Raw genomic sequence first — 23,726 nt, forward strand, 5'->3', positions numbered from 1 at the left:
CAAGAGTTTTCTGTATATTATTTCAGAGCTGCAATCTAGGTAACAACACCCTAGAATAACAAGCATATATAGATATATAATAAAATGAACTTAATGTAGAATACATATAAAACAAATTCCCAAATAAGCAGTAATACCAAAGGAACCGAGTTTTAATTATAAACACGTGTAAATAAGTTCACTAAAGTGGTTTTTATTTTAATTTCTGGATTATCAGCTTTGAAAATGCATAACAATATATTTTTTACTACACACCTGTATTATTACTGTAACAAAAGAAACAACAGTGTTTTAAGTTCCTGTGGTGCAGTCAAATTATTCATCAATTCATTTTGTTTTAATTTCCTTTTTTTAGGAGTCAGGGAATCGTTAAACTCTCTGAATAAGCTCTAAATTTTTTAACTCTATCTTCCCCCTAGTCCGTGTCTTTCTATAATTTCTTGGCTCAAAAATATGGTTGATCCAAGCTACACAGCATAAGTATGATTTTATTTTATTAAATGTTATAGCATGATGGTTTGCATTCCTAATATTGCCAAATTACCTAAATATTAAGTTCTCTATAATTCAATTACACAATAAAATTCATACTTTCAGATTGATACAGCAAGGTAAACAAGCCCAAGAAATCACCGTTGAAGTTTGTATGCTCCAATTGCCTGGGCTCGATTCAAGGCTTTGTGCACAGTAATTGCCTTCACAATTAATCCTGGAAAAGTTCTTTATACTTCTCATTATTACAAAGTCAACTGATTTAATTTATTACATATTCCCAATTAAAGTTAAATCAGCAATCTGAAACCTCAAACATTAGATTGGTTTTCTATGTAGCTGTTATCTGCAATAACATTTTAAATATTTCAAGGCACTCTTAAATTATGGGGAATACAGAGCAAAATAAATAACCCCTATAAAAATAAGAGGAGTAAAAACGAACAAATATATGGTGACAGAAAATGATTTGACTTTGGGAGGTGGACACCAAATGCAATCAACAGTTTAAATGCTATAGAAATGTTTACCTGAAACCTATGTACTCTTACTGATCAATGTCACCCCACTTAATTTAATTTCTAAATGAAAATAAATAAATAAAATAAAAAAATAAAAAAATGTTACTTCAAATTGATCTATGCCACTTCCCAAAGATCATGCAGAAATTATTTTTAGCAACAAGTTTGCTTTTCTTTTTGTTTTATTTGTAATTTTGACTTCCCCCAAATTTTTATGTTTAAAGCAATAACCATATGAATTCTATCACTAACTAAATATGTTATTTAATTAAGGTATTTATTCTTCTAATTTATTTAAATAGTTTTCTTTATAATAAATCAGTAGAAATTCATAAAACATATACATTACTATTACCAAGGAGAAAAAAAATCCCAATAATGTGATTGCATTTTGGTGTTGGAATCTAAGCTAATTTTTGTTTTGAGAGGTATAAAGAAATTGCTAGTTCAAAAATAAATTATTGTCCATAAGTAATTTTGAAATTGAGCTTTATAGAAACAAAATAAACATGCTTCTTAGGAATAATTCAGTAATACTAACCAAAATATTTTAAGTATTGAGGAAATTTGTGGACTCACTTTGGGACTAAAAGTTGAAGTTTTGGGCTGCAGGAAATAGCTGAAAAAAAGATGACCCTGATTCCTCTAGAGGTGGCAATTTCTTCAGTGGGGTGTGAAATAAAAACTTTTTAACTTTCTATATTTTCATGAACAAAAAAAAAAATTTCTTAGCCAGTCACTCTAGATCAGGGGTAGTCAACATTTTTATACCTAATGCCCACTTTTGTATCTCTGTTAATAGTAAAATTTTCTAACTGCCCATCGGTTCCACAGTAATGGTGATTTATAAAGTAGGGAAGTAATTTTACTTTATAAAATTTATAAAGCAGAGTTACAGCAAGTTAAAGCATATAATAATAATTACTTACCAAGTTCTTTATTTTCACTAAGTTTGGCAGAATAAATCTTTATAAAACAACTTACTATAGTTAAATTTATCTTTTTATTTATACTTTGGTTGCTCCACTACCACCCACCATGAGAGCTGGAACACCCACTAGTGGGCGGTAGGGACCTGGTTGACTACCACTGCTCTAGATCTTACTTTACGGTTAAAAAAAAGAGTGAAACCATAGACACTTAGGGACATCAGATGTGAATATGCCCATTTTAACACGTGAGAGCTGTCCATAGTTTGATCATCACCAGTTAAGTTCTCACAATGCAGTGACTAACTGTGACTCAGATTTGTCATTATTTATTAACTGTATATGTTTTTTTCCAAATAATTATGAAAAAACATTTTCATGGCATCTGAATGTGTTTAGTAAAACAAACAAATATATATGAATGGAATATTGCATAAAAATTGTAAATTGTCATGACTTCAGTACTATCTGATTTTATAAATATATAAAAAACAAAGCAAGAATTTGTAGCTACTACCAAAACAGGCAGTTTTATATGACAGTTTCAGGTTTCAAAATCATGCCCCATATATTGCATAATTTCCATTCAGATCATTACAATAAGCGAAAAAGACAAATAGTGTAGAGACTATTATTTCTATTTTTGTCAGAAAAGGAAATTAAGGTTCAGTGATTAGAGTCTGCTCATAGTTGCAAGGTGAGTTTTTTATAGAGCCAAGATTAAGTTTTTTGATACCTAAACTTGTGCATGGTGTTAATATGAATGAAAAGTTATAAAAAATCCTATATCCACATGACATTGTGTATATAAATAATAATAGAATTTTGGTCCCATGATCTTTACTCCTTGGTGTTATACACATTAAATATGTTATGCTATATGGTGAAAGGGACTTTGTAGATGCAATTAAAATTGCTAATCAGCTAATCTTAAAATAGGGAGATAATCATGAATCTTCCTGTCACAATTATTCCTTCATGGAGACATTCATATAATACAGAAATTGACATAGTAGTCTTCTACTCTGAATTATTGTCTATTCTTAATTTATCTAGACCATTTGATTCATTCTGTAGGACATCAAATAGTTTTATTATAATCCTTAAAACATGTTTGTGTATCTATATCTTGTGTTTAACCTAAATATCTTGTCTTAATGGAAATATTTTTGTTTTGTTTTGTTTTGTTTTACCTGAAAAAAAGGAAAGGGACAGTGAGCAAGTAGTAATAGTCACTTCTTTAAAATACAAACATAATTCTTTATTTTAAAACCTTTAGCCCAACATCAACTTAATTTATCCACTTTTTAGATAAAATATAGAAACAATTTTGAACTGCTGAAAGGCAAGACTTACAGTTTTCTGAGTATTAAGTATTAACCACATCACTACCAGTCATGAATAAGTAGATGACAAAAGGCTTTCATGCTGTTAGCTTCCTTATATTCAGTCTTTACAATTGAAACTACTAGGCAAAAATGTAATAAAAATAACCTAAAATAGCTTCAAAGTTTCTATTATAGGTTATAAATCAAGACATAACTCACAGTCTATATTCAGAAGAAAGAATAAGTGCGATTAGGTGGGAAGAATATACAGGAAGCTAAGACCTCCTGGTGCATTAGGAGACACTGAGCAATGGTCTATTAAAGACAATGCTATAGATGTATGCTCAATTCCGTCCATATACTGAAACCTAATACCTAATGTGATGTGCTTTGAAGATGGGCCTTGGGGAGGTAATTAGGTCATGAGGCTGGTGGCCTCATGAATGAGATCAGTGCCCTTATAAATGAAGACTTCCTTGCCTTGTTGCCCATGGGAGGACACAGGAAGCAGACTTCTTACCAGACATTGAATCTGCCAGCATATGATCTTGAACTTCCTAGCCTCCAGTACTCAGAAACAAATTTCTATTTTTTATAATTTACCTAGTTTATGGCATTTTTATTATAACCTTAACAGACTAAAGTCCAAATTTAAATAGCCCCAAATTAAGTAATGTAATGCCAGAAACATAATATTTATGTTTATATTATTTACATTTAACATATAACATATGTTATATTTACATATAACATATATTTAACATATATTCAAGGATTGACAAACTTTGTTGGTCAGCCAATTTGTCAAACTGATCCAGGTTCCCATCTTTTCCCTGTAACATTCTCCATTGGAATGTGTCCTAGGGTAACTGTCCTCTTTATGGGAATAACCACAAACACAATTAAGAAGATAATATCTAAGGGTATTGAGGGTTTATATTGTGCCAGGATCTGGAAGCATATTACATGCATTATGTCTGTTCATCATTATAATAGTCCATCTTGAGTCACAGACATTGTTCTAAGCACTTAACCTGTATTAAATCCTCACAGTGACACTAGGAGTCAGGCCCTATTATTATCATCACCGTTTTGTATTTTACATTTTTGAAATCAAGGTTAGTCATCTGTTGAATTTGAAAACTCTTACTCCTGAGCCTGGGAGCTTTATCTTGCTTTATGTTTACTTATTTTACTTTCTAATTATCACATTATCTATATATTACTATAATATGTTTTGTTTTTATATAAATATAAAACTTCACATTTTAATGCTATATGTAATATACACTAATAAATTCAATTCTTAAAGGATCCTATTGCAGGAGTTGAGAACCTATGGCTCGTGAGCCAGATGTGGCTCTTTTGATGGCTCCATCTGGCTCGCAGACAAATCTTTAATAAAAAATAATGTTAAAATATAAAACATTCTCATGTATTTAAATCCATTCATTTCCTACTGCTCATGTTCATGGTTGCGGGTGGCTGGAGCCAATCACAGTTGTCTTCTGGGACAAAGCCAAATTTTTATTGGATAATGTATAACGTACACGGGTCGTTGTATGGTTCTCACAGAATTACATTTTAAAATATGTGGCGTTCAGCCTAACCAGGTGGTGGTGCAGTGGATAGAGCGTTGGACTGGGATGCGGAAGGAACCAGGTTAGAGACCCCGAGGTCGCCAACTTGAGTGTAGGATCATCTGGCTTGAGCAAAAAGCTCACCAGCTTGGACCCAAGGTTGCTGGCTCGAGCAAGGGGTTACTCGGTCTGCTGAAGGCCCACAGTCAAGGCACATATGAGAAAGCAATCAATGAACAACTAAGGTGTTGCAACGAAAAACTGATGATTGATGCTTCTCATCTCTCTGCATTCCTGTCTGTCTGTCCCTATCTATCCCTCTCTCTGACTCTCTCTCTGTCCCTGTAAAAAAAAAATGTGGCGTTCATGACTCTCTCAGCCAAAATGGTTCCTAACCCCTGTCCTATTGTATCTGAAATGATAAATTAACAAAAATGGAAAATAGATAAGTGAGTGCTCTATTAATTAATGAAGGCCCTAGAAGTGGATTCATAAAAGTACCCAACAAAAAAATCAGACTGCTTAGTAGGTACTTAGTTATTTCAAAACTTAGAAAAACAGAAAACTCTAACAATATTTAAAGTGCTCCAAAGAACAGAGCTTCCCAATTATTTCTACAAATCTAGTATTGCTCCAATAACAAGCTTGATAAGGATAGCTCAAAATATAATTTATGAAAATAAATGCAAGTCTCCTACTAAAATATTAGCAAACTACATTCAGATATATTTCTAAATAATTGTGCATGATGGCACAAACATATTACAAAATTAGAAAAATTAAAACTATGTTCTATTGTCACACTAAGGAAAGCACTCCAGTCAGTCTCTGAACTAATGCAAGTATATCATAGAATGTAGTATATAATACAAAGCTCTTTTTCTAACAATTGTTGTAATTTGTGTTGGGACACATAGCTAATGGTTTGGTGGGAAAAAAGAGCAATTCTTAATGCACTTAAATTTGATACCAGAAGCAGGCCATAAAAAATATATGTAAATATATTTTACAAAATGAATTTGCTTTAACATTGTATAACAAACATAAACACAATATAAAGACAAAACTTGAGACAACATACACCTCACTTCTTTGATTTTCTTGAACAGTGAGGCTGTACCCGAGCACCATACATAAAAGTAAAACCCACTTCTGAAATGCCCACCCTCTCTTGGTAACCCACCAATCTCCTGTGTTTATTCTCTCTTCCCTTTCATTAGAATATAAGCTCTCTTTGAACAAGAGACTTGAGTCTGTTTTGTTTACTGTTGTAATTCCAAATTCAGAACAATTTTAGCATCTTTCTCTGCTCAATAAGAGTTGTTGAATAAATAAATTATGCAACTATGAGGTATGGTCCATCTATGGTTAAAAATATTATTTTGAGATATTTACTCATTGTAACAAGTCTCTAAATACAGACACCAAAATGTCACCAGTATAATTTTTCTTCAATGTATGTATACTTAATGGTTCAAAAATAATTAAAATTTTAAAACAAGAGCCTGACCTGAGGTGACACAGTGGATAAAGCCTAGACCTGGAACAATGAGGTCGCTGGTTAGAAAATCTGGACGTCCATGGTCAAGGCACATATGACAAGCAATCAATGAACAACTAAAGTGAAGCAACTATGAGTTGATACTTCTTGCTGCCCCCCTTCAAATCAATAAAAATAAAATCTAAAAAAAACCTTTAAAAAAGAATAAAAAATTAACAGCCCCACAAAATAAATTGCCAAAGGTTCTTTCTTGTCACATAAAAAGAGGAGGAAAGCATTAGGTTTTGCAATTTTTTTACTCTACACAACCCTTTGTTGTATGCACCTTTTTTAGAAAGACACATAGCTCAGAGCTTGCCAGCTAGGAGTAGAAATCATATAATTACTGAGGACACAAGCATACAAGTTGATTTAGAAAATTGATTTTAAAAGGCATTTAAGAAAGGTAGAAGTATAGTCACCTAAAGGGAATAAACAGTAGTTTGCCATGACATAAACATTGTCACTACACCAACAATTCTAAACAGAGCTGCTTTTCAGGCTCCTGAGCAGACACAACTCCCAGGTGCTGTCTTTTTTCTTCTGCCCAGTGCATCTGGGTTCAGCAGGTGTGACTGCATGGTGGCAGGAGGGAAAGAAGTTATGGTTGAAGGAAAGTTATTGCTGATACAGTTTATAGGCTTGATCCCAAGAGCTCTGGGAAAATTAGCTGATCAAAGAGCTAGCTGCAAGTCTTCCACCTGACAATTAAAAATACCAAGTGCTTTGAGTTTCTTGTACATATTTTCTTGTCAACCCTTGATCATAAAGTGACAGTCTAAAGCTTACTGTCAATATTTGATATATAATTACAACTATTTTGTTGAATTTGTTAATTTAAGGTAAAACCTGAATCTTGCTTTTTTAAGCATTTATAAATTAGACAGCTGTGGTGACTAGGAGGTCATTTATTTAACCAGTTCTTAGAATTTGCCACTACTGCTTATTGCTTTTGAAAAGTATATCACTTGTGCCATAAATCACATGTCAATGCATCAGGGCATCAAGTAGATAAGAATGTATTAAGTAGGTTAATGGATCTATAAATGGAATAAGTTTTTTTAACCAGAGAAAGATTTATATATCAGCATAGTTGTTTATATTCATGTTTTTCATTCATTAATGCATGCATAAATTCAGTCAGCAAATACCAACTGAGTATCCACTATGTGTGCAACAGTATGTTTGGAGTTGAATATATATTAGGGAACAAAAGAGATGCCTGTTCTGCCCATGTGGCACTTACAATACATTGGAAACAGATAGAAAACAAATAAACCAATAAAAAAAGTGGTTATATCACTATGATTTTTGAAAAACAATGCTATAATTTTTTAAGAAGTATAGCATGATAGAGAATAAAGGGTATTTGACATGTCTATGTGCATGCATTGAAGCATTGATTACCGAGAGAAAGTGATCAGAGAGACCAGATTATGTGAAGGTGTGCAGTTTCAATTTAGAAAGGAGCTAAGGGCAGAAAATGGCAATGTACAGAAGATAGCTAGAAATAAAGAACTTGAAAAAATAGAAATAGAGATAGATGATAGTTTCAAGAAGAGAATAAACACTTAAAGGCCCAAAAAGAAATAAATGTTTAACAAACCCCCAAAACTCAGAAAAGGAATATGTACATTGCTTTATTATTGAGCAGATATGTACATGATATAAAAACACTAATAAATAGTAGTAACATATTAATATAGTTTGTAGGAAATAAAATTAGGTTATTCTGAGTCTGTGACCAGAGCATACACCATACAATAGTAACAACCATTATACTAAGTACAAAATTAAATTCCCAGGGAAGGCAAATGCAAATAAAATTATGAAAAAAGATGTAGATAAAAATTCTTTGAAAAAAGGTGTTCTTCTAAAAAAACAATTAGCAAGGCAATAGATTAAAAATTAAGAATGTATTTTTAAAATAAAACCATACAGACTAATGGGCATGACATTATTTCAGGAAAACACATACCTAGAATTCTTTGTTGAGATTTTGGCAAGCCTCTTAAATAAATACGTAGGATACTTGGACAGATTCCAAATGAAACAACTAAAATGATGAAAGGAAGGATTTACAAGGACAGATTAAAGCATGTTGGACACTGAAGAAGAAACATCATGGTTTACAAATATTTGAAACATGTAAATTTGAGGGAATTCTTTGTTTAATAGGTTACACAATTATGAGTATGTTAAAATTGCAAAGGAAATATTCCCCTAGTAATAATGTTGTTTTTCAGTCAGAACTATTTATACAGTGATTCAAACATGGCCAAGGGTTTAGGCCACCAAGCAGACATTGAGATTCCCAGTAACCTAAACTATGCAGACCTCAAAATACATAGAGGCCAGTCTGAATAAGGCAAAGTAGGTCAGGACACAACTACAAAAATCTTCCAGTCCCCTAGCTGAGCTTTAACTGTGGAAGGGATTCTCCCATAGATTGGGCTTTTCTCTGCAGCTGTGCTATAGTGAAGCATCTTGAACATGGATCTGTAAGATATAGGGGTTTTATTTTTGAGTGAGAATCATTCTGTTCCTAGTCTATACCTGTCAATGGGGAAAATAATAACCTGAGGTAGTTAATAAGGTTGAAAAGAGCTGTTGTATATGAAAACATATTTTATGTGCTTAAATGTGTTACTCTTAGTGAGACATAGCAATTATTATAATGAAGACTGTATAAAAGCATGAAGCCTGGGACTGGGCTAGTATATGTGTTTCTGCTCTAGAGGAATTCAGCTCTACTCTCTGTCACTGTTTATCCTAGAACACTTTCAAACTGAATACTGTTTTCTCTCCCATAGCTTCTAGACCTGAGATGTGGCACAAGTACCTCTTGCTTCTCTATGAGACTGCCTGAACATTCTCTCTCCCACACAGTTTTAATTTCATATCATATTTATTCCTCAATAATACCCCCTATTATAGTTATATCCTGATTTCTGTACCATATGCCTTTACTCCTTGAAGATTTCTGTTCTTGCTTCAGTGTCATTCTCTCTGACATTCGGGTATTAAGCTGACTAAATTTTTACAATGAAAAGGACAAAAATAAATGGAAGAAAACAATATTGTAAATAAAAGAAACATTTATTCTTTGCAACAATTACACTATCATATAATAAATGCATGATAAAACGCTTGTATATTTTATATTGTAATTATGCTTACATGCATATTAATTTTAATATGCATTCTATTGAATGAATATTTTTGTCCATGTATCATCTTATAACAATATATTAGAAATATCTGAACAAGAAATATCTTTCATATTGAATTTTATGGCAAGTATTGCAGCTAGAGTATCAACATTCAATCTCAATTTCTCACTTGTCCAAAAATCATTAGCAATTAAAAAAACTCTTTCAACTGTTGCATTAGTTCCAGGGCAGCACAATGTGAACTGAACAAGAATAAATAAATTTTCACATGGAATATGCTCATTTTTGAAATGGCTGAATATTTCCACCCATCTTTTATCAATTTTGACATGTTCATTTTCCCATTGTATTAATTTTTCATAATTTAAATATACATTCAGTCTTCCAATTTCTTCAAAGACACAATTGTCATCTATTTTGATGTCTGGCATTTCTTTAGATAAAAACTAAAGATAAGATTCAATATCTGTTCAATATATTTATGATGAAGTAAAAAAACACCATTGAAAACTGTTATGTCCCGTGATGTTTGTTTCAGAACATTCTTCGATATATTGAAAACATGTCTGGTAAAAATTCTGCATTTCTTTGATAAACTTTTCTGTTATGCCTGGATTTGATTCCTCTAAGTCTGACGATTTTCTTTTTATAATTAAAGGTAGAAATATTTCTTCAAAACGAGATTTATATTGAAGGATAAAGTCATTCAAAATAAGACTAACTTCTGTAGCTGAAATGTGTTTACCTTCAATGTTTTGAATCATTTCGTGAAAAATTGATGCTTGATTATGTACAAAATACATTAATATCTCAGATATTTTATTATTGAAAAATGATTCCAGGATTTTAGGACATTTGTCTAAACTTAAATAATATGAATGGAGAGGCTCAAATAATTGTAGAATACTCTCTATAGTAGGTTAGAGCAAGCCATTTAACTTTTGAATATCCTGAAAGCTTTTTGTATTTAATATCTGCTTCTTCACAAAATGGTTTTAAAGTAGCAACACAAATGGTAAAATGACTAAAATGCAAATAAATTTTAGTTATTGTTACTTCTACATCAATTGGCATAACACATGATGCTGTGTTGATTGCATTTGACAAAATATGTGCATTACAACCTATTCCTAGTATTTTCTTTTGGAGAAACTCTTGTAATTTTACATACACATTATTCATCCCTTTGTATCTTTGCACACCAAAATTTGTATTTGTACTATCAGCCGTTAGTACAACAACTTTGGATTTCTAATTGTTTTCATTTATTACTCTCTATAGATGGTTTGACAAAATTTCAGAAGTTTTGCCCTCAATGGATTCTAAATTTAAAATTTTTATCTGAATGCCCTTGGTAACATTAAAATATTATACTATTACTGTATTGAATACAACTTAATTTCATTATGATTTGATTCATTAGATTAAATTGTTACAAATGCTGCAGTTTCCAAGTCCTCTGTAAGTATTTTGTCAAAATAATTTTTAAATACTGATTTCAAAATAGCCTCACATTTTGTCCAGGCACATAAAGATTTTGCATTGTGAAACTTTTTCAATAATTCAGTTGTACAATCCATACTGTGAAAACTTTGTGAATTCTGGTATGAAATACAAATGTTCCCTTCATTGCAGCCAACTGTTTTTCATATTCAGAATAGTTTAAATTTTTTAAAAAACTTGTTATTTTACAAGTGGAAGCTGATGCATCTAATGATTGCTTATGTTTGTTGGTGGTCAAGTGTTTTGTTATCACTGCTCTGCCCCAACTGCAATACAAAATTCTCTGCTGCAAATATTGCAGAAAACAATGGCATCTTTCTTTAATATGAGGAATGAAAAACTAAAAAGTTTATCATTGAACTGGCATTTTCTATTTTGGAATTTTTGCACCCCTTAAATGAAATTTAAAATAAAAAATAAAATATAGAGCTACACAAACAATGAAAGCACATTAGAAACTGAAAACATTACATCATGGTAGGCAAATTTTCTAGAAGCTAAATTAACAAAACTAAATATCAAATAAAACCACTAATTTAGAGTGATATTTAGTTGTATTTATCATTTTCTAATTTAAAAATATCTGTTTTATAAAACTAGTAAATCAAAATAGGTTTGAGGTTAGATTTCCACTTTAAAATTCAAATTTCGGGAAAATACTTGTAAATGAAATTATATGTATTTGGAAGTTATTAAGTAGATAATGAATTAATAAAACGTGAATTGTGCTTACCTGTCTATGATTGAATATTCACTGAGAAAGAAATAATCGAGCGTCTACAATGTCATTTGTGCCATCTTGTGTTACAGTAAGAAGTACACAAAGCCATTTGCATGCTCGGCATATCGCATGCTCTCCCAAAGTCTCCCGTGCGGAGCGCATACATCTCATAATTGCGTCTTGCCACACTGCACTGATTCTTGATGAATCGTCATGTCAAATACAAATACGTCACATCACAAGCAATGGATCGACTCTGCATTGATCAGATATGGACATTTACAGATTAGTCTTCCAATATCAAAAAGGACATGTAAAAGGACACTTTTTGAGGGAGGACGAAACTTACAAAAGAAGGACTATCCTCCCTAAAGGAGGACGATTGGTCACCTTACTGGTATAATTTTTGGGGATTTCAATACCTATATAGATGATTTTTCCAAAACCAAGGCCATTTATGCCTTGACTCTTTACTTCTAATAATCTTGTCTGCTATCCTCCTGCAACCATAACTCTTATGGTCATATTCCCAAATTTACAGTTATCAATAATTGTAACTATAGTGTAGTTACTTCAATGCTGCTATATATACTCTTACTCATACCATCACTTTCTATCTTTATTACTTACTTCCTTTAGGACCCCTACTCAATCCCTCACCTCCACCAGGATCTCCAGTGGATCCTACTACCTTTAGACAGCACTCCACTTTTCTTAGTGCCAGGAATGGAAAAGGAACTTTGGAAACTATCTTAGTTTGGGACTTAATGAAGCAAAAATTATGAAAGAATCATAGCTGAGGAATTCATAAATGGTTAAATCCCTCATGAAATGGATAGGTACAGAGGCCAGGTTTAGAAAAAAAGAAAGAAAAGAAGGATGGAAAATTAGAGCACTAACAAGAATGGGTTCAATGGGAATAAAGAGCAAAGAGAGATAAAAGAAGATTCTATTAAGAGATGGAAAGTCAGAGAAATTTACAGTATTGGTACCTGAGTAAGTCACATGATTAAATCAAGTCTAGTGAATAACATTGCCAGTATGTACTTAAAAATGAATATGCAAATCATTATGTTGGGTACTCTCATGAAGTTTAATGCCAAGATGTTATAAGGGTCACAAGTTCATGTGTTAACTTTTTTCTTTTTCATTTTTTTCTTTTCTTTTCTTTTCTTTTTTTTTAGAGAGAGAAAGAGGAGAAGTATCAACTTGTAGTTGCATCACTTTAGTTGTTCATTGATTATTCCTCATACAAGCCTTGAAGAGTGCTCAAGTCAAGCCAGTGGCCCCTTTCTCAAGCCAGCGATCTTGGGCTCACACAGTGACCATGGGATCATGTCAAAGACCTCATACTCAAGCTGGCTACTCTGTGTCAGATGAGCAAGTGCTCAAGCAGGGGGCTTCAGGATTTTGAACTTGGGATCTCAGCATCTCAGGTAGACACTCTATCCTCTGAGCCACCTCCAGTCAGGCCATGTGTTAATGTTTTTAAGGGAACAAATGTTAGAGGACAAACAAGGTTTTGAAATCATTGAGGAAGTTCAAGGTGTCATGATGGTTACTTAGGCTCCAAGGAGGAAAGGAAGTCATATATGCTGATGATAAGAAAGTGTTAATATTGGGCTGAGAAGCAGTTTGAAATAGTTTTCAAAAAAGCACGCAGGAGCACACCAACTCTTCCTTTTCATTTTGTGAGTCCAAGAACCAAGGAAAATAAACACACACACACACACACACACACACACAACTTTAATTCTCTGAAGCAAAGAGGTGTACAGAAAAGAGTAAAAAAAAAATTGAAATCAGAAAATATAAAGTCAAGCTCCAATTGTCATTCGTTGCTTGAATTACAGGCCATACTGAATTATAGGTCATATGACTTTTTGAACCTCAGATTTCCTTGTTAAATGAGATTAAGAATGACTGCTCTGCCTATGTTTCCTAGTATAGTGGCAGAAAATGCTTAAGAAATTTTAACTATTGTTTTGTTATTATTATTTTAGAGGAATAAATATAATAAAATGTATAGAAGTATATTTTAACTACTATATATTGTAGAGATACACAGAAGATATTAATAAAGTGACCTAATATGAGATGGTGTAATTTTAACTATTCTGTAAAATATTTAAAGTTTATTTAATTCTAGTTTTAAAAAATAAACCATATTTTAGTTAAATAATTGTTCAAATAAACCAGAAAACATAATTTTCTAGCTGATGTGGTTTGAGACACTTTGGTATTTTTGTTTGGCTAAAATTTCTTAATAAATTACACAGAAATAAAATTAAATAAGGATGGGATGCAAGATAAGTTTAAAACCTTCATTAAACTAGCAGAAATAAAACCTCCTTAAATTTTAAGATTACTTTGTCTTATATTTTATATCTGAAAATTATAGAGAAAGCAAGCTCTAGTGCAAGGTATTGAATAGCAATGGAACGACACAGAGGAGAAATGGAATCTTAGATAACCAAAACAAAGCAAAAAATCATGCTGAAAAAAAATTGAATAGCAAGATTTTGAAGATAATGTGTTTTGAATTACTTCCTAACTACTCCTCTTCTCTCTCCCATCTTCACTGTTCTTACTAATGTTACATTATTCTGATAGACACATTAATTCTTTCTGATCAGGATCTAATCCAGCCTTTATTTCTTAATGTAAAAAGAAAAAAAATATGACACTTTACCCACTTAAATTTAAAAAATTTAGGTCTGGCTGGTTGGCTCAGTGGTAGAGTGTCGGCCCAGTGTGTAGATGTCCCGAGTTCGATGCCTGGCCAGGGCACACAGGAGAAGTGCCCGTTTGCTTCTCCAACGTTCCCCCACCCCATTTTCTCTCTCTTTCTCTCGCTTCCCCTCCTGCAGCCAAGGCTCCATTGAAGCAAAGTTGGCCCCAGGCACTAAGGATGGCTCCATGGCCTTCACCTCAGGTGCTAGAATGGTTCCAATTACAATGGAGCAACTCCCCAGATGGGCAGAGCTTCGTCCCCTGGTGGACATGCCAGGTCGATCCCGGTTGGGTACATGCGGGAGTCTGTCTCTCTGCCTCCCCGCTTCTTACTTCAGAAAAATACAAAAAAATATATATATTTTTGAAAAATTTAAAAATATTGTCCCAAGAGAATAAATACAATTTACCTCTTCCAGAATATCAACCAGTTAAATAGTAGAGATAGTGTGTGTTTTACAATAAGAAAATTATTTAACAAAATATGTCCATGACACACAGGTTCTGTCACATAGTATGATTTAGTAGTTAAGAGAACAAGCTTAGATTTAAACTGGATTCTTATTCTAACAAGCTACTCAGTAGTTGTGCTATTTTAGGAAATTATTTAACCTCTCTGTATCTTCACTTTATCACTCATATGTAAATAATAATAATATCTGCCTCAGATTGTTGTGAGAATCAAAGATGGTACTTAGAACAGTAAAACACATCGCATGTACTTTAAATACTGCACTTATTAATAGTACTTATAAAGATATCAGAATGAATGCCCCTTGTTAACTTTTCTAGCAAGATACCTTAAACTGATATGTTGGCAGTCCCCCAAGTAAAAACAAGGAAGGAAAAAAAATGGTATCTAAAAAATTGTTGTTAGGTCAAAATTAAAATTAGCTGAAATATCAGAACCTTGTATCTAACAAGGTTATCTATCACTTAGAAGGTAGCTTTCTTCCCCCCCTTTTTTCTTAATCAAATTAATTGGGGTGACACTGGTTAAGAAAACTATACAGCATTCAGGTGCACAATTCTACTACATCTTCTGTACACTTTAATGTGTGTCCACCCACCTAAGTCAGGTCTCCTTCCTCACCAATAATCCCTCCTCCACCCTCCTCCACGTCCAGCCCGCCCCCAGCAATCACCACGCTGCTATCCGTGTCTAGGAGTTTTTTCCTCCTCTATTTCTGTCCGGTAATTGATGATGCATCACAATCACAAAAAACACTCTCTATCATGCTTGCTCATTAACATTCTATTTCAAACTAAAAGAAGCATTTTCAAAGTAAGTTCATCTACAACACAGATTGTAAAAAGTGAAAAACAAAGTCCTTAAAACTTTTTTGACTTTTTTTTTTTTTTAAATACAGAAGACACAGTGCTGCTTAAATGAGTGGGTGATTCTTCGGGAACACTGATTTGGGGCAAGAGGAATAGCTCCGTTCATTTCAGTATAGAGACTTTCTCTTTTTGGTTTTGTTGTTGCTGTTTAGTAGTGTTGTTTCTTTTGTCTGGTACTAAGCTCTGGCTACGTAGGAAGCACAAAATATGAAGCAAGAACTTGGTATATAAATATTAAAGCATTTTAAGTGGCAATTTGCTTTTTGTTTGTCTATGGAAAACATTTCAAAAAAGCATATGTTTACAATACAAAAGTTAAACTATGGAAAGATAAAAGGTAAATAAACAAGTGGGAAAAATAATGTGGCTAGAACTGAAGTTCCATGCACATTTGGAGAGAAATGGGAGGACAGAGGGCATCAAAGATATGAGAACAGACAGAAGATTCATGCTCATAGGTGGGATTGCCATTACCAGGAGGGATTTGTCAGCTTCCTTCAGATACAAATAGCCTCCAATACTCATTTAAATGTTCTAGTCTTTTTTGCTCAAGAGTCATGTACCCATTTTACCCTGGCTGTCTTCACAATAATCTCCAGTATTAGTAAAATGTAAATATTTATCCTGAACTCAGTACAAGAAAGGATTTTAAAGGATTATTTTGCATTCCCAAAATAAATTACTTTATCAAATAACAAGCATAAACCTTAAAGAATGCAATGGTGGCCTAACCCCATTTAGAGATTACTTTCAAATCAAGCACACTATCGTCTAACAAGATTAAAACCTTGGTCTTCCCATTTATGCACTGTTATAATATATTAAATTATTTTTAAAGACATCAATCAGTTTGCTACAGACCCATTTTAGAAAATAGACAAAGTAAAGCTAAGATATAGAGTCAGTCTTTCTCCATAGTAACAATCACTTTCAAAAATGCTTTAGTACTTTAAAAGCCCTCACTTAAATTCTTGTACATAAATCCACCATTCCACTTCATGCACTATTAAATCTTCTGTTGAACAAATCCTACTCAATTACTACCAATATAATAATGTACATTTTAAAACAAAATAACAGTACTTTTTCTTTTAAAGCATAACCAAATAATTGCAGGACATTTTATATGCATTCTGAGGTCTACTTCTCAATCACAAAAAAGCATATGGGAAAAAATCAACCAAAAATATATAATAACATTTTCTCTGGCATGGTGGGAAAATAAAGTTTTTAAACAAGCAAATTCTTTAGACTTCAATCACTTTCACCATTAGATTCAACATAAAAAATATCTTCAATGATGCATAAACTTCACTAACTTGTACTGCAAAATGTTAAACATATTGCAGTAAGTCTGTGTCTAGAATGAGAGACCAATATTGGCGCCAATTACTATAACATTTTGTCACACAACAATGCCTTTTAGCTTTATATTTAGCCAAACCCACTCTCCAGTAAATGTGCCCAGTTTTTTACCCTGTAAGCTATCACTGATTTTACATGTCCTTTCACTGCTTTTGCATATTACTTTTCCAGTCTCCTCTTTGTCTAGCAGCTGCCATGTTTTATTGCTCTGATTAAGTGTGACCTATTACTTCATATGCTCTTCCTTCTCTGGAACTAGTTTAAAGAGAGACCAGAAACACAAAAACCAAGAGCGATGGATATTTCTATATGATCTAAGGCCTAACTGTTCTATTTATTTTAGGTGATCAGAAGTTTTTGATGTGTCCTTCTAGGTTCTCAGCTGTGTGCTGCAGTCAAAGCAAGAGACTTTGCTCTGAGCAGAGTGGCTATAAATATTTGCCTAGCTAATAGATTTAGGCAGGTCACTGTGATCAAATCCTGAGTTGCTCCAAAATTGAGATTCTAATTTATTTCCATTTATGTTTTAAAGCTCAGGATTTAGTAGTACAGGTTTTACATTGTCATCTTTTTTTTTCCTAACAAGAAAATAAATCACAAATTCCAGTTTTGAAGATTTGCAACCTTTTTAGAATGATGACAGAATTTTACAGTGAAAGCTGTGCCCTAGATGCTATCAAGCAAGAAAATGTTTGGTGTGTGCCAGGGGAGGATGGAAAAAGATGGAAAGAGAAAGAGAGATTTTTATTTGAAGAGGACTCAGAAAGGATGCTGCTAAAGACAGACTTTTTGGCATGATGTCAGCAACTGTATAAAAAAACTAAGAGAACTTATAGAAATAGTGTAATTGTGAATCTGTAGGTTTCTTAAAACAATATCAGCAGAAGGCAGGACTACTTTGCAAGGAAAGGCCATCAGTTAAGGATCACTCTGAAACTCATAAATGATTTTAAGTCACTGACAGCTTGATACACAATAAGCACATAGATAAGGATTAATAACAGGTTGAAGTGGGTAATAAAACTTTATGTCATTTAATCATTTATATAACATAACACAACTTATGTTATTGAGAAACTTGCAAACTCTAGAAAACATATATTTTACCATCATAGAAAAGGATATGTAGTCATCTCTTTCAACTACTATAGATATGCATATATATAGTCAATATATATTTCCATGTAAATATATATATTTCTGTGATCAAATCAAATATATATATTTACATAGATATGTATATCCATGTAAATCAATATAACAGAATTTCCATTTATAAAACATAAAGTTGGTATAAAGAATAAGCTTAAAAGTATGTCAAACATTTCAATAATAATTGTTTTACTGCAAGCACCTCATAGTTCTATATGTATTTCCTTAAAAGGTACTCAGGAGACCCCTGAGAAATAATGGATCAACCTAGCCAGGCGCTTGTTTGTAAGAGCGATACTGTTCCTACATGAAAATCTGTGGTTCAAGCCGTGGGTCCTCTTTTTTTCTGGGGAGCAATGAAAACTAAGTAATAACATGAGTTTCATCCTGAGTAAAAATTCACTTTATGTGGATTTGCAGGTTAGTATTTACTAGTTTACTTCTTTTATTTTTTCCATCTTTCCTTTAAAAGATCTCCACTGACTATCCTGACATCTGCTGGCAAGGGCAAAGTGTTGTTGAGTCTAGTTTCTCCTCAACAACAATTCTCTCAAATCAGACCTTTTACAGGTATTTTAAGTGAGAATTAAATGGTAATTCATTCAGGTTAAATATTTATAATACTTAATTACTAGCACCATCACACAACTGTGAGAAAATTATCAATACAGTAGTAACCACTGGACTACTGTATATGAATACATGCTTGCTTTGATTAAACAACAAGCATTAAAATCATTACATGGGCAATTAAAAACAAATAAAAATAAAACAAAAACATGCCAGGCATCTTCATTAAAACACCACCAGTAAGAATTAAATAATGGGAAAGTCTTGGCTTTGATTTTCTACTGTTTTCTTTATTTTATAATAATGTCAGTTTACAAACTACTTAGGAGATAAGCTCAACTATATAAAGAATACATTTATTAGCTCTGACAGAAGCCATACCATTTTCATATACCTGTAAAACTTGCTATTTTTTTCTCGGTACTTACTCATTCTGATTTACTATGGCTTGAACTGAGTTCCGAAGCCTGCATTGTTTTTGTTGTTGTTTGTTTTGCTTTATTTTGGCAAGGGTATAATAAAGCCACTACATCATAAATCATACTCAATGCTATTGTACCTGGGAGTGTGTTCAGTAAACAAGCATTGGAATTTGTTTTTTAGGCTTTAAGCACTCTCAAATGTAGCAAGTTTTTAAAAGTGAACTGATAACATATACAATCCATCCTATTATTCAAAATCCTGCAAAAGATAAAAAGTTTTAAAAATGAACTCGTTAGTTTATAATTTTCTTAATATCAGTGAAATTAGGAGTTTGGGCTATGAATTTAGACTATCAAAACTGTCAACTTATATTTTATAATTAGTGTGAGTAACCAAGCTATTTTATTTTAGTCATGTATACTTTAACCCTTTAAACTGCTATAATTTGTGAGAAAAAAATCATAATATCTAGCAATGAAAACAAATTTTATTAATAATTTATTAAAACTCTTAGATCCTGAGTTCATGTTTTATATAAATAATGATTTTAAGATATTTGAGAAAAATACAACAGAGTTCTAATTCAGAGAAGAGTATAGAAGTGTTACATTTACCTGGTTTTGAAGATCTTTAATACTTCAAGACCATAGAAGGATAAGAATAGACCATTTTGATTTTTCAACCATTAATTTGTGTTATTATAAATTTTTCTAAAATTATATAAATTTAAAACAATTTTAAGGAAACATTTCAAGAATAATCAGAAAAATAAGATTCATGACTGGGGGGGGGGGATGTATGTTGTACCATGACAGTGTATGTATGATATGGCCAAGATTTTGTATTAATGCCAAATAGTCACCCTTAAGTATTACTTTCAATTCAACATCTTAAAACTATTTTTAAATGTTTCACCAGGTATCTAAAGTTAGCACTTATTTTTTAAAGTATAAAATTAATGTTCATGTAAATTAAGTAATAAAGACACTAATGTACAATAACTTAAAAAAACATAAAAAACCCTGTTACTTCAGCATAAATATTACTATACTAATCACAGAAGTGTAGTGTTATCTTCTGTGAGATTCTTTAGGTAGGTACTAATTTATTTTCACATAGAATTAACTAAAATTGTTATTGATTTAAAAATGCAAATGCCAATGATTCATAGTATTTAGGACATGTCTAGACATTTTTAGACAGTGCCATTTGCTAAAGACCAGGCACAAACTGCAGGCGCAGGGACAGAGTGCATAATATGTCCCGTGCTTGCTGCAACTGTATGCATATTATTGGATTTTTTAGAGTAACCCATAAAGATGAATAATTTAAAGGTTAATTAAATATTCAATCTGACTGATCCATTGGTTTAATTTTAAAATAAAAATGACTAATAAAAGGAATTGTATGTCCTTATCAAATCCCAAGCATTAATGCATGGAAATTGTAACCCATACAGGGAAACTTCAATTTCTAAAAGGCATACACTGGATAATGATGTGGGGGGGGGGGGAGTGCAGGGTACAGGGGATTTCTGAGTGTTGACAGTGGCTACAGTAACTTTGCTCAAAGTTTAATTGTTTGGAGCTGTCACGCAGCTGCGCTCTGCCTTCTGCAGAGCTGTGGAGAACAAAGTGGAAAGGTGTAAGTTTAACATAAATTATTCATGGAAAATATTGTTTCTTCCTGAAGCCCTCTTTCCCTCTCCCCACAAGCTGGCAGAAAAATGAGAAAGCTACTTAAGAATATGAAGTACACAGCTGCTCAAGCACTGTCTAGGAGCCTGAATGGGGAGGCCGGCAACCTCACTGTGGCTGGTCTGTCCAGAGGAGTGAGCTGTGCCTTGAGCGTGGTTATCTTCAGGAGTCAGAGCTTAGGACTGCAGCGAGATGGGACTCACCGCGTCCCAGGGCTCCTGTAATCAGACCAAGCAAGGCTACAGAGGAGGCCACACACACTATAACATCATCTCTTCCACCCTTGATGCCCTCCACCTCGGAGCGGGGACAGATGGTGGCGGTGGCATACTGTACGTGCTGTGAGTGGGTGTGTGTGTGTGTGCTTTCGTGTTTGGGGTGGGAACGGAGGCGGGGAAGGGAGGAGAAAAGGAGGAGTGCCTACAGTTCTCCCTTTCCCTTACCAGCTGACGGGTAAAGTGCAAAAGAAATTCAGAAGGGAAAAAAGAGAACTGAAAAATATCGGTGGTGGGAGCCCTATATTTATCGTATCGCTGGGGGATTCTGCCAAGCAACTCCAGAGCCATTACCATTCTTCCATGACCTCCAGTGGAGAGGCTGCCTCTGCCTGCTCGCTGGAAGGGCACTTTGTAAATGTAGGCGAGGCACACACCTACATACAAGCCTACACGCTGGAGAAAATCGCTTCATTTCGGGGGCAGGGAGAGAGGCCGAAGAAAGGAGAGGTCACAGAACACTACAGGCAGGTCATTGAGGGCCTGTGGCCAAGAACAGCCGGCTTCTTGGGCGAATAGTAGCCCCAGAGTACACAATTTTTTTATGAAACAAATACTAGATGAATGGGTGCATGCATGGATGGTGCAGAATATTCATGCAGTATCTAACCTCAAATGGAGTCTAGGCAACATATTTTTTAATCCAACTACCCATTTTTAGAGGCACAACATTTTACACCCTGTAGTCATTCAGATCTCCCCGTGAAGCAGCACGAGGACCCCTTAGAAGGGGCCGCTGGCATCCGTGAGCGCAGAAGGGGCGCAACCCCCTCTCCCGGCCTCCCCAGAGTCCCTGCTCCTCTTCCTGCCCTCTTTCCGTGCCAACTTCAGCCTCTAGCAGCGCAGAGACCGGTTACAGCACAACTAGGGCTCGTATTGAAAAGCCTCTCCTCGCAAAGGACCGGAAAGTCACCTGAACAATTCAGGAGGAGACTCATCTAAGTCCTCTATTTTTTATTTTATTTATTTTTTTAACAGGGTGGTTTATTTCACACAAGTTATAGAAAACACCGCTAGACCAGCTCTTAACAACTTTTCCGCTTTCGGGCGGGGATGCAAGGGCCGTCAGGCCCCTCACAATGTTCTATTTCCAGAGTTAAGCTTGTATGGAAGGGACTGCAAAGCTGGAGGCCCCTAGGATTAGAGGAGAGGCAGATTCCCGGGTTTTTCCTGAAATCGATGCTGCCTTCGTGGATAGAGAGTCAGAAGAACGCCGAATTAACTCGTCAGACCTTTTTCCATCCCACCCTCGTTCAAAACTCCCAGCGTTAGGTTTGGATTCGCAAACTGCTCAGCCCGGCCCTCATCCAAGCCACCGCACCTCAGGGGCAAGCAGTCCTGCGGCTCTCTAGCCTCCTCTCGTTTCAACTAGGTGACTCCCCGGGCACGGCGCCCAGGAAATGCCTGCCCTGTGTCCGGAGAGGGCTTTGAGAGTACTGCCCAGGGAAGGTTGGAGCGTCCATCCGATGCCCAGTGAGCGGAGAAATCTCTGGTACCCAAGAGCGCCCTTTCCTCCCGCCTCCCTTTCTTTCCCCGTCTTTCTCCAATCTCACCTCGTTATCCCGCACCCTTTTTCCCCGCTCAGCCCCGCGCACTCGCTCTGACTTTGCTAGCACTTTTCCAGGTAACCCAGAGTGTGCGCCTCCTCCACGCAGCCCGCGGTGTTCATCCCCCTACCCGTCCGGAGGACTGCCTCCAGCCCCATGCACAGCGTTTCCCAGAGGACTACGCTCCGTCTCGCACCCAGCGGCGGGACCCCCGCCGTCTCACCTTCGCAGAACTGGGGGACACTGAGGCTGAGCACGACCAAAAGCCAGGCGGCCACCGAGCGCTCCATGGTCCCTTCTCCCGGACTTGACTCTGGCTGGTCTGTGGTGGTAGCTGGGGGCAGTGTGGCCCAGGTGACTCCGCACGGCAGCAGCAACCCCGCCCCTGACAGTGAATTCAGAAAGATGTCTTCTTCCCGCAGCGCTTCCTTAAACAAATTCTTGGAGAAGGCGAGAAAGAGTGGATGGCCAAAAAGAGGAATCTTTCTTCTCCCTTTTCCTGCTCTCTGGCGCAAAAAGGTGGGCGTGCTTTGGGGAGCTGCCGGGCTCAGCCTCCGCTGCGGGTGGGTCCCGGTTGAGGCTCGGCAGGCGGGGCGGGGCGCGGGCTCCGGGCTGGGCTCCGGTCGCCGGCACCGGCAGACCGCAGACGGTGCGCTCAGCTGGCGCTGCTAGCGCCGCTCTCGCTGCTCGCGGCTGCGGGGCTTCTGACTTGGAGAACAATGAAGCGTGAGCAGGCGGGGGAAGCTATCCAGCAGCTGGGAGCAGTGTGTACAAACAGAGGCGGCGTGCGTGCGTGCGAGCCTGGGCCTCCCAGTGCGTTCCCCCGGCGCCACCCA

General features: G+C 35.1%; 1 protein-coding gene across 2 annotated transcripts in view; it reads right to left on the reverse strand.

Moving 5' to 3' along the window:
• Nucleotides 1-23,726, reverse strand: part of EDIL3 (EGF like repeats and discoidin domains 3) — a 595,375-nt gene extending 571,649 nt beyond the window's left edge. For both annotated transcript variants that reach the window (XM_066273737.1, XM_066273736.1), the window contains exon 1: nucleotides 23,114-23,726. In XM_066273737.1, coding sequence (XP_066129834.1) covers nucleotides 23,114-23,180 — 67 coding nt within the window. In that variant the 5' untranslated portion in view covers nucleotides 23,181-23,726. The remainder of the gene's footprint in view (nucleotides 1-23,113) is intronic.

The sequence above is a fragment of the Saccopteryx bilineata genome, chromosome 4, assembly GCF_036850765.1.
Source record: "Saccopteryx bilineata isolate mSacBil1 chromosome 4, mSacBil1_pri_phased_curated, whole genome shotgun sequence".
In the NCBI taxonomy this organism is placed as follows: domain Eukaryota; kingdom Metazoa; phylum Chordata; class Mammalia; order Chiroptera; family Emballonuridae; genus Saccopteryx; species Saccopteryx bilineata.